Source organism: Hydra vulgaris, chromosome 04, assembly GCF_038396675.1.
Source record: "Hydra vulgaris chromosome 04, alternate assembly HydraT2T_AEP".
In the NCBI taxonomy this organism is placed as follows: Eukaryota; Metazoa; Cnidaria; class Hydrozoa; order Anthoathecata; family Hydridae; genus Hydra; species Hydra vulgaris.
Window position 1 is genome coordinate 29,246,203 of NC_088923.1, and position 12,422 is coordinate 29,258,624.

Below are 12,422 nucleotides of genomic sequence, written 5' to 3' on the forward strand. Positions count from 1 at the left end.
TTTCAGATAATGGTTTATTTTTAATTTTCTCATTAAATTAGATGTAATAGTAGCATTTTTTTAAAGCCAGCAAAAAAGCTCAGCAAGTGTATATCTATATATACTATAGCATTATAACATTGTGAAAAAAAAGTTTTCCATTTTTAATAAAAAAGCAAAAGAAAAATTAAAAGATAAAATAATTTTTGGGCGCTTTTTTTTTTGGCACTCATACCGCTCCAGCGTTACTAAAACAGGTCTGGGTTCGTCCCTGTATATATATATACAAATATATACATCCTATAAAGATTTTTCCTCTAACTGACTAACATTCACAATACCACAGAAAAGTTATAAAGAACTGTGCTTAACGGAGTCATTTCTATAACAAAATAGTTGCTTCCATGTGGAATACCAAATGTTATTATGGAGGAAAGGACATTCTTTCAGAAATAGCTTAGAAAAATAATCTCATTCTATAACATTTAAAGTTGTTGCTTGCAACATTTTAGATGCTTTACACAAAGATAACAATAAAACTATGTAACTAAAGTTACTAATACTGTTATTAAAAATATAATATAAACCAGTTTACTGATTGTTTAACAACTGATGTTGTTAAACTAATTTAAACTACAAACAGCTACATACAGCTGTTTGTAAAACTAGTTTAACAACATCAATCGCTTTTTTAAATAAAAAGTTTTAAATTAAATTTTAAGCAACACAAAGTTCTTGGTTTTTACTAAAATTCAATTGATGACATTGGAAAACTAGAAATGACATAATCTATTGTATTCACACTAATGCTTTTAATAAAAACAAACAACAAAATATATTAACATGGTTTTAGACAAATTTATAAATATTACAATAAATGCAAAACACAGTTTTAATGACTAAACCTACAGACGGCCGATTAAGTCTACTTTTTAGTCTACTTCCTAGTCAAGAAAAAGTTTTCTATGAGGTCAAGCTTTATTATAAAAATTTGAGCAAACTTGCTCAAATTTTTGTTGTAAAGTTGAGCAATTACTCCAAAAATGCTGAGTAAAAGCTTTTTTTTATTCACCTGGCCTTCATACTTGTTTGAAAATTTAATAAAAAAATAAATGAAATGAAAATGTGTGTGTATTTTTTTTCAACATTTAAAAAAAAAGTTATTTAGTTATTAAATTAACATCATAGAGATCTCATTCAAAAATAAAGTAGTTTAGAAAAGTTTTTATAAGCATTCCACTTTGATCTGAACAGCATTTGCAATATCACTAAGAAACTCAAAAGAACTGTTCTTAATGGTATTACTAAGAACTATGCTCAAGTTTTGTGGTATTCACTATTTATTTTTTTTTTTTAACATCTTTGCTTCCAACAAGGCTAACCTTATTGGAACTTCCAACTCTTATGGTGGTTGCTTGCAGCTGGCTGAAAGCAACCACCATAAGAGTTGGAAGATAAAAGAATTGACTGGACGATTAAAGAATTGACAGACAACTTAAAAGATTGTAAATTATATGAATCAGGAAAGATGAAGGAAGCGAACTCCAATGAACTGATGCTCAAGGAAAAAAACTAAACAAATAAGAGTTTTTGGAGCACTTAGAAACACAGAAAAAGGATGAGACTTATTTGAATGACGAGTAACACGAGAATAAATTTAAGTAGATGGCATAAGATGCAATGCCCATTATAGTATTTGAAGAAAAGAGAAAGAGTAGCAACATTACGATGATGTGATAATGGTTGGAGGTTGGCGGCAAGAGCAGGTCCAACTATGTTTACAATGTGTTTTTGCACCTTATCTAAAAGAGAAAAGTCATCATTAGAAGATCCGCCCCAGATATTGCAACAGTATTCCTTACAAGGACAGATTTGAAATTTATAGAGATAAAGAATAAAATCAGGAGTAAGAAAGTGTTGAGCGCGATAAAGAGAAACAACCTTAGCAGATGCTAATTTTACAATGGATTTGATACACAGTTTCCAAGAAACATCAGAAGTAAGAGTTAATCCTAGAAGATAAAGAGTTGATGACTCATTAAGTACATTACCATTCATAAATATAGGAAGATTTAAATTATTGCAATAATGATTTGCTTTTTTTTGCGGTATTCACTACTAGACTATGCTCTCTACTAGACTATGCTCAAGTTTTGTGGTATTCACTACTAGACTACGTAATTGAAATACAAATTAAAAAATAAATAAAAAAAAAGTTGTACTAATGCAAAAAAAATATATTTATAATATATATCATAGGGTTCGGAAAAATTTGTATGTGCAGATATTCGCAGATAAATTGTGCGCATACATTTGCATAATTATGGGCATAACTTTTTTTCAACGAAGCATTATCACTGATACAGCTCCGGTAATGAAAGCTGCTTGGAAATTAATTGAAGAAAAATTTCCACACATCTCAATGTATCATTTAAAAATAACTTTATATTTATAAAAGTTATAATTAAAAAATATTAGGATTTTACTTATAAATAAAGAAAACTTTTAAATTTTTTTGTATTTTAAAGCTAGCTACATTTTTCAAGTTTTAGTTTTACTGCTTATGACTAATATAGAAACTACTAAATGCCCCTCATAAAGAAATGCTTGGCATTTTTAATTCCTAAATCTACCTAGAAACAATCTAAGTTTTATTATTTATACATTATTATACATTAATTATGCATTAAAGCAACAAAAAGCAGAGAAACCCATATTTTGCAAAATATTAGTGCTGTTGTGAGCCATCTGCTATGGCAGCCAGGTCCTATTTCTAGCATTGCTAACTGCTTAGGTAAATTACCAGACCTTGTTGTGTTTATTATTAGGTGACCATAGCTTTGATCAGTACTCAAACTTTTGATAACCTAACAGAGGTCCAATATCAATCTTTGTAAAATTAGGATTGATTTCAAGATCTGTAGCTGTATTTCACATTTTTCCAAGTGGCTTATTTTGACATTTATAACTAAGTGCTTTAACCCTAACTCATTAGTGTGAAGATCACAAACAGTCCACACTAATCTTCTTCTCAACTTTTTTTCCACCCAATGCATCACACCACCTTCATACCCAGTATTTACATTTGTACACTCTTCTCCAATGGTTTTTCATTGCATTCCTAAATTTCTTTCCATCAACCAGTTAACCAGGTGGACTGTAATTATCTCAGCATGTTTTCTCTGATCACTTTTATCTGGAACAAAGTGAAATAGAAATCTACCACCTGGTTTAGTAGCTACAGGAAAATATTCTTCCTTGATAAGACAAAAGAAATATTTGTCATTAAACTCTGACAATACTTTTGTATCACCTTTTCTGCCATTAAAAAAAAATACTAGAAACTTCATTATTCTCAAGATCTTTATCAAATTTTTACTTATATCCAATGCTAACTTCTCATGTGCTTTTTAATCTTGTTGTGATCAATAATTAAAAATTATTCTTTGTTATAATTCTAGCATCAATAGTGGTGCTGTTGCCATTTCAGCAGTTTCCCTTGAACCTGTGCAATGTCTCATATTAGCAATCACAATGGTTGCTATGTCCATCCTATTAAAAACATTTAGAATAATCTTGGAAGGTTCTAAATCTCTAGAAAAATCTGGTTCTGAAAGCTTTTTGTCTGTTTTTTCAATCTAGAATTAAATACAATATTCTCATCTTATTGTTATATTATTATATTTTATTTTTTATTATTATATAAATTTTTTTTTACATCTTTTTTTTTTTTTTTAAACATCTTTGCTTCTAACAAGGCTGCAAGCAGCCACTAATTATAGTTGGAAGTTACTGAAAGAGAAAAGATGAAGATTGTAGATCAAGATAACGATTGACAGACGACTTAAAGAAATTATATGAATCAGGAAAGCAGGATGAAGGAAGCGAATTCCAAAGAGCTGATGTTCGAGGAAAAAAACTAGACGAATAAGCATTTTTGAAGCAGTTAGGAACAGTCACAGAAAAAAGATGACATTTAATTGAATGACAAGTAACAAGAGAATGAATTTTAGTAGATGGCACAAGAGACGCTAGCTCTTTAGAGCAGTGCCCATTATAGTATTTGTAGACTATGTTTAAAATGCGTTTTTGCACCTTGTCTAAAAGAGAAAGGACATCATTAGAAGATCTGCCCCAGATATGGCAACAGTATTCCATACAAGGTCGGGTTTGAGGTCTATAGAGATAGAGAATAGAATCCGAAGTAAGAAAGTGACGAGCTCGATAAAGAGATGCAACCTTAGCAGATGCTAATTTTGCAACTGATTTGATATAAGTAAGAGTTAATCCTAGAAGATGAAGAGTAGGTGACACATAGAGTACATCACCGTTCATAAATATAGGAAGATCTAAATTATTGCAATAACGATTGGCTGAAAAAAATTGCATTTTATCTGAATTAAAGTTCACCAGCCACTTTGAGCCCCATGCTGTAGCAGAAGTGAGATCCTTTTCAAGCTCAAATGCCCCCTCCAAGCAATCAGAGGGTGTTGGTTTCTTATCACGACAAGAATAAATGGTAGTATCATCAACAAACAATGCCACCTTAGATGTGAGAATATCTGGAAGATCGTTAATGTAAATAAAAAAGAGTATAGGGCCAAGGATAGAACCTTGAGGAACCCCTAAAGTTACAGAATAAAAAGAAGAGTGTTGTCCATCGAGGACAACTTCTATGCTACGACTGGAAAGGAAGGATTCAATAATCTTAAAGATGTTGCCGGATACACCATAAGAAGAAAGCTTATGGAGAAGACCAGCATGCCAAACTTTATCAAAAGCTTTTGAAATGTCAAGAGTGATGGCCTTAACCTCTCCACCTTCATCTAATGCACGATAAAACCTGTCAGTTATTACTGTTAGCAAATCAGCTGTAGAACGAGAAGATCGAAACCCATATTGATGGTCAGAAAGTAAGTTATTAGATTCAAGATGAGAAATTAAGTGTTTGTTAATTAAAGATTAAAAAACCTTGCTTATGATAGGAAGAAGACTTATGGGACGCTAGTTAGACAAATCAGATCGCTCTCCAGAATTTTTGAAGATAAGGATAACAGATGCCGCTTTCCAGCAGGCTGAAAAACAAGACTCTGATAAGCACTTGTTGAATAGTTTTGAGAGTATAGACGACAGCTCCAGGGAACACTTCTGCAAGACAATAACAGGTATTTTGTCCAGGCCACAATCTGCAGAAGAGTCTAGGCAGGAAATCACTTTAGATACAGATGCTAGAGTGATATGAATGTCAAGCAGTGGATCAACCTGTTTGTTGGCAATATCAGGTAGAACGCAACTAGTGGAATCAAGAGATGATATTGATGAAAAGTTTTTAGCAAACAATTCGGCTTTGTCTTTAGGTGAGGTGACAAAGTCTGAACCATACAAGAAAGGTGGAATTATAGATTTGCCCTTATTATTGATACTATTAAAGATTCTCCAGAAGTCACGAGAGCCTAATTTTTGAGAGAAGATACGAGATTTCATGACCTGAGAATAGCGGGTTTTGGCGTCAGACAAAACCTTTTTACAATTGTTTCTAGCAGTAATAAAAAGACGTCTGTTTTCTGGAGAATTGTTTTGCTGATAAATATGGAAGTAACGGTTTCGATTAGCAATCGCAGCAGCACAGTGTGAGGAAAACCATGGAGGAGAGTGAGGCTTGACCTGGAATCGTCGAGAGGGAATAAAAGATTCCATTCCAGCCTGAATCCACGAAGTTATGTAAGAAGTACATTTGTCGACAGGAAGACGAAAGATTTCTACCCAAGGGCCATCACAAAGAAAATCACGGAAAGAATACCAGTCAGCTTTACTGTAGTTGTAAGAAGTTCGATAATAGGAGGATTCAGGTGATGAAGAAGAATGAGATATTAGTTTTAGAGAGATCAAACTGTAATCAGAAGCACCTAAGGGTGAATGTTGAGAAACTGAGCCGTGACTAGGAACAGAAACAATACATAATACAAGTCGGGAAGGTATATGATTGGGGTTGTCTGGAAAGCGAGTTGGAAAGTTGACTATTTGAGTCAGGGATTGTGAAAGGCAAAAGTTGTTGGCTTTAATGCCTGCAAAGTCACTGACACTAGAGCCAAGCCATTCAGAGTGGTGAGCATTAAAGTCACCGACAACAACTATATTAGCTGATGGATAAAGAGAGAGGGCTTGATCAATATGATCAGAAATAATGTCAAAAAGAGTGCAGTCTTGAGATGAAGGAGAGCGATATAGAACAAAGAGAAAGGCAATAGAGTGAAGTGGTTCTAAACGAAAGCACATGAAAGAATAGTCAGTGGATTCAAACCTTGTTTCACTACAAATGGGTGAATTCTTACGAATGTAAATGCCGAGGCCAAGCATGTGACTATTGGAGTCTTTACGAATTAGAGGAAGATAACCATTAACACTAAGATCACAAGATAAGACAGCCAAACTGAAATTAGTCTCACAAAGAGCAAGAAGGTCTGGTGAACTTTGCAAGAGATAAGACTCAACAGAAGAAAAGTTACTTCGAAGACCACGAATATTAGTGAATGATAGGTTTAGAGAACTTGGTGATGATGATGGTTTTTTGTGTTTTATAGTTTTTAGTTCTTTATTCATTTTTAAATTAGATTGAAGAACTTGACTCAAAGCATAGATAGTACTCAGAACACCATTTAATAGCCCAATCAATTGCCTTATTACTACTAATAAACCCTAAGCCATAACAAAGGGCTCCAAATGTGGCCTCCGCAATGCACACCAAAAGTACAAACAGGGACACCATCCATGCGCAACATGGCACTGTTAATACTTTGATATTTTTCAGTTGTTGATGGAATCAGCCTCTCTGAAAGCTACCACAGAGTTCGGGAAACCTGGCCTCAGAACCATAAAACTGAGTTTTAGAGCTGTACCCTCATTAGGAGATAATACAATGAGTTACCTAGTCATAAAAACAGAAACACAAGCAAAACCCATGCATTGAGTCAAGAAGATCCAGCACTAACATCCTAAACTGGAAACAATGTATTAAAAATACATCTGCGCCAGCCTAATAGATGAAGAAGGGGTGTGAGGCTGGTCAACAGATAGAATCTGTTTACCCCTTATCTTCACTTCCAACAAGGCTGCAAGCAACCACTATAAGAGTTGGATGTTACAGGAAGAGAAAAGATGAAGTTTGTAGAGCCAAATAACAATTGACAGACAACTTAAATGATTGCAAATTATATGAATCAGGAAAGCAAGATGAAAGAAGCAAATTTCAAAAAACTGATGTTCAAGGAAAAAAGCTAAACAAATAAGAGTTTTTGGAGCACTTAGGAACACAGAAAAAGGATGAGACTTATTTGAATGACGAGTAACACGAGAATAAATTTAAGTAGATGGCACAAGATGCAATGCCCATTATAGTATTTGAAGAAAAGAGAAAGAGTAGCAACATTACGATGATGTGATAATGGTTGGAGGTTGGCGGCAAGAGCAGGTCCAACTATGTTTACAATGTGTTTTTGCACCTTATCTAAAAGAGAAAAGTCATCATTAGAAGATCTGCCCCAGATATTGCAACAGTATTCCTTACAAGGACAGATTTGAAATTTATAGAGATAAAGAATAGAATCAGGAGTAAGAAAGTGTTGAGCTCAATAAAGAGAAGCAACCTTAGCAGATGCTAACTTTACAATGGATTTGATATATGGTTTCCAAGAATGATTAGAAGTAAAAGTTTATGAAGGGTAGATGACTCATCGATTACATTACCATTCATAAATATAGGAAGATTTTTAATTTAATTTAATAGTTTCAATTATTAAAATTTAAATTAATTTAATATTTAACAAAGATACTCTATAATATTCTATAACAAAGATATTTTATAAGTAATTGTTTAACCTGTGCTAAGAAGTTATAATTTTGCTAAATTTTTTGATTGACCTTTTCTTCTTTTGTTTTACATTTCTTTGCTCTCTCCTTTAACTTGCTTTTTTTTTATAACTCCTTTTATTTTTGTCGACTCTTTTATGACAACCAATATGATGACTACCAACTTTATCTCTCTGTGCCTTGATAAAGTTGAACTCTAATGAAGAAATTTTATTTTCTTGCACACACGTGTATTTAACATGCACTTGCATGTTAAATGCATGTTAAATTTACTTAAGTGAGTAGCTGATGTATTTCTTTTTTTTTTTGGTGCCATTAAAGTTAATTTTATTTAATACTGATTAAATGTAATTTATAAGGTGTAATGCTTTGTTGAAAGTCTTTTTACTATTTTTAATCATAAACAAATTTTATTAACAAATCTTAAAAACTAAATTCTAATAGGTATGAAATAAATTTCATCTACTTAAGCTTCTTTTAAAACAGAAATCCAAAATATGTCATTATTTTAAATATTTTTAAAACATTAACAAATTAAAACACATAAAAACAATAAAAAACGTAGCTTCTGCTTACTTTAAAATTTTTTTAAAGTATCAATCCATTTCATATATAAAATGATACTATTATTTAACAATATAGTTTCTTTTTTACAAAATATTTGATTTTAGTCCTTCAATTGACACGCCCTACTGTGCAACACATGATATAAATCTTCTCGTTAAGGACATTTTGAGTATTGCTGAAAGTTCAAAGATTATTAAAAAAGCTAAGAAAATCATCACATTATTAAAGCAAAGTTTGATAAAAAGAGAAACGCAGCTAATATTCCTCGCTCACTCAAAATGCCTGTTTCGACTTGATGGCTCAGTCAATTTAATTCAATGAACAACCATTGTATGGCAAATTATGTTTTCATTCAACTTGCGGATGAGGAAAATGCATCTTTGAAAGAAACTGCTTCAAAAACAAATTTAGACGCTGTTTTGACACTAATTAAATCAAATGCTTTCTGTAATAGTTTGGCAAAATTTGTGAAAGATATCGAATATCCTTTTAACATCATTGGAAGACTTGAAAATGATGATGCTCCATTATCTTTGGTGTACTATTATTTTGGTGAAAGGTACAAGAAATTCGCAAACGAGGAAATTATTCAGGAAATGGTTATAAAACGCTTTAAATTCTTATCACCTCGAATATGGAAATTGCCTATATGCTGACACTGAAGAATGCTGCAGAAAGATTCTATTTTGGTGAGGATAAGACTGATATAATAAGTTCAATTTCAGAACTAGTCTTTAAAATAAATCCAACAATTGCAGAGACAGTTGAAAGTGAAATGATTGAATTTGTTGGATAAATGACAACATTGACAGGAAAAATAAAGACATTTTTTTAAATGAGCACAAAGAATTACTGGAACATTGTTGGTCATCAGAAATATCCAGCAGTTTATGAAGTTGCAAAACCTATTGTTGAAATGATTTGTTCGCCAGCAACAGCAGAGAGAACTTAGTCATTTTTTCGATTTATTTATTCACAATTGACAAATCGTTTGATAAAAAATGCAAAAAAAAATTAGTTTTCATATATACCAATAGTGTTTTGATGGATACAAATGACAAAGATGATTACATTTTGGAAGAAGGAGCAGTTCTCAGCGAGTTTGAGTGTGAAGAAATGAGCAAATGTAATACAAAAATAAATTAAATTGTTCAGTTTTGTGATATAAAAATTCGCTTAAAAATCATGAAAATAATTTAAAATATTTCTTGTAATTTGAAGTCACCTGAGCTTGATTTAAAAACATTTATATGGTATGCGCATATATTCCCCGATATGTGCATAAGTTCCGAACCCTAATACATTATTATGAGATTTAAACCCAAACACTCATTTTGTATTAATTGAAGTGCCTAAAGATTATATCATCATGTCACTTTGTATTAATTGAAGTCCCCATAGATCATATCATCATTATATCTTCATGCATTGCCCTGATAAGAAAGAATACAGTATTTGTAAGATACCCAACTTGCTGCATTTTTAAGCTAATTAAACCAAAAACAAACAAAAAAAATTTTTTTTACTAAGATATTAAAACTCTTTAATAAATACAGCCTAAAAATTTAAAAAGTTTGTATGGTTTTGTATGCTTCGCATATGAACATAAAGTATATTGCAAATTGTGCATAACTGCATAAATATTTTACAGATGTATTCTTTATTATCATGGCAGTGTAGCAATCAGCAGTATAAGATATTTGTTACTAATAACCTGATAATTTAACAATTTTTCTAATAATTTTATCAGTTATAGTTTAATTGATTTTAATTAGTGTTTAATAAAATATAAAGTAGATTAGTTCTATTGCTGTTTGTTCAATTTTATAAACTTTACTAATAAACATTTATTGAAAAAAAAAAAAGAAATTACTTCAATGTCTACAGGAGATACTTCAACATCCTCTTTCAGAGACACAACTGGTGTATAAACAGAAACACTTGATTCTATTAAAATTAATTTTTTTTTATTATCAGCACTAAAGCATATTTTTATAAACAGTATAGTTTACAAACCTGCATGCCTCATTTGGATTTTTTTTTCACTTTTCTAAATTTAAAAAAAATAAATTATTTTGCTCAAAAAAAATTATTTTGCTCAAAACATTTTTAACAAAGCTAAAAATAATTAATTTATTAGAATTTCCAAAAAAAATTTCAATTCAATACTTTGTCAAACCAATTAAAATTTAAATTCAAGACAGTCTAATAAAATAAGACTCTGTCTAATAAAATAAGACTCTGTCTAATAAATTTTTTTTAAATGAATTCACTCATAACAATCTTGCTTGCTGCAAGCAACCACTTTCACAACCACTAGGTACCACTATTTGAGTTGAAACAAAAAAAGAGTTAAAGAGCAAGAAAGCAGAAAAAAAGTCTAAAAAAAATTAAGTCAGGAAAGCAGACATAAGTCAGGAAAGCAGACATAAGCAGATGACAGGAGAGAACTCCAAAGCACTGTTGTTCCAGGAAAAAAACTAGATGAACTTAAGATTTTTGGGCATAAACAGTTAAAGTAAAAGAATTGAACTCTGCTGAACAAAAAGTCCTGCAAGATTTGATGAAACAAATAATAATAGCTTGTTTGAGCAGCAATCATAGTATTTGCAGAAAAGATAAAGAAATACAACTACAACTTGAAGAAAGTAATACAACTACAACTTGAAGAAAGTAATACAACTACAACTTGAAGAAAGTAACACAACTACAACTTGAAGAAAGTGATACAACTACAACTTGAAGAAAGTAATACAACTACAACTTGAAGAAAGTAATACAACTACAACTTTAAGAAAGCAATACAACTATAACTTGAAGAAAATAAAGAAGATATATAAAAGTATATATATAAGCATAGAAGTAAACAAGTGTTATTCCACATCAATCTCCATGTTTCTTGTTTCATGTCACAACTTATTCCAAAATTGTTGATTTTAAGAATTATGGAAGAACATAAATATTAAAAAAAAAAAACTACTTTGCAATTTTCTTCACATATCTATTAAACCATAAAAGAAAATAAGATATTAAATTTCATATTAAAAGATAAAACTCTTGTCTTTCTTTTAAAAAAAGTTATAAAGTAGTTAAAACAATATTCATCAATGAAACTGAATTTTCAACTGATTTAGTCAATATTCATCAATGAAACTGAAATTACAACTTATAAAGTCAATAGTCATCAATAACAAACGAAACTTATAGTCATCAATAACAAACGAAAAGTTAAAATCCGGACTGCTGTACAATATGGGTTCAAATCCTGCCACTGCCAACTCAGCGCTTGAGTAGTACTTCGGTACGCAAAAATGTTGGTCAATAATGGTATATAAATCCATTGGTATATCCAATGGTATATAAATCGTTTATATAAATCGTTTATATAAATCGTTTATATAAATCATTGGTATATCCAATGGTATATAAATCCAATGGTATATAAATCCAATAATGATAAATCCAAAATACTTTGGATTAGTCTTGATTATTAGTGGTTATTCCTACGCTAAGCCAACAATATCTTCAGATATAACATTGTATAGAAAAATATAGCATGAAAACTCAAATAAATAAAAATAAAAAATAAAATGAAACTCAAATTATAACTGATAAAGTCAATAGTAATAAATGAAACTGAATTTATAACTATTAGTCATCAATGAAACTGAATTTACAACTCATAGTCACCAATGTAACTGAAATTACAACTCATCAATTAAATTCATAGACTCATAAACTATAGAATAAAAAGTTTATTAAACTCATTTAATTAATGCATAAATAACACATGCATAAAAAACACATAATAATTATTATCAAAACATATTAATCATTTAAAATTAAATGTTACCTGCAACATTTTATTTTTTCTTTGTTTTTTTTGTTGTTGTTTTGAATCAAATTTTGAATTTTTACTACTTACCATGCTTCTGTTACATATCTTGTTGTCTCCTAAACATAGATAATGCTAAATATAAACTACTTTACAAGTGTACATATTTATATAT

General features: G+C 30.6%; 1 protein-coding gene across 2 annotated transcripts in view; it reads right to left on the bottom strand.

Annotated features, from left to right (window-relative positions):
* Window positions 1–12,422, bottom strand: part of LOC101240546 (uncharacterized) — a 121,682-nt gene that overhangs the window by 66,141 nt on the left and 43,119 nt on the right. The window contains exons 7-9 of one of the 2 annotated variants that reach the window (XM_065796003.1): window positions 12,338–12,366; window positions 10,429–10,462; window positions 10,286–10,359 (exon numbers count right to left, since the gene is read on the bottom strand). In XM_065796003.1, coding sequence (XP_065652075.1) covers window positions 10,286–10,359; window positions 10,429–10,462; window positions 12,338–12,366 — 137 coding nt within the window. Of the gene's footprint in view, window positions 1–10,285; window positions 10,360–10,428; window positions 10,463–12,265; window positions 12,367–12,422 lie in introns of both variants that reach the window. The other variant, XM_065796002.1, reaches the window with a different exon arrangement.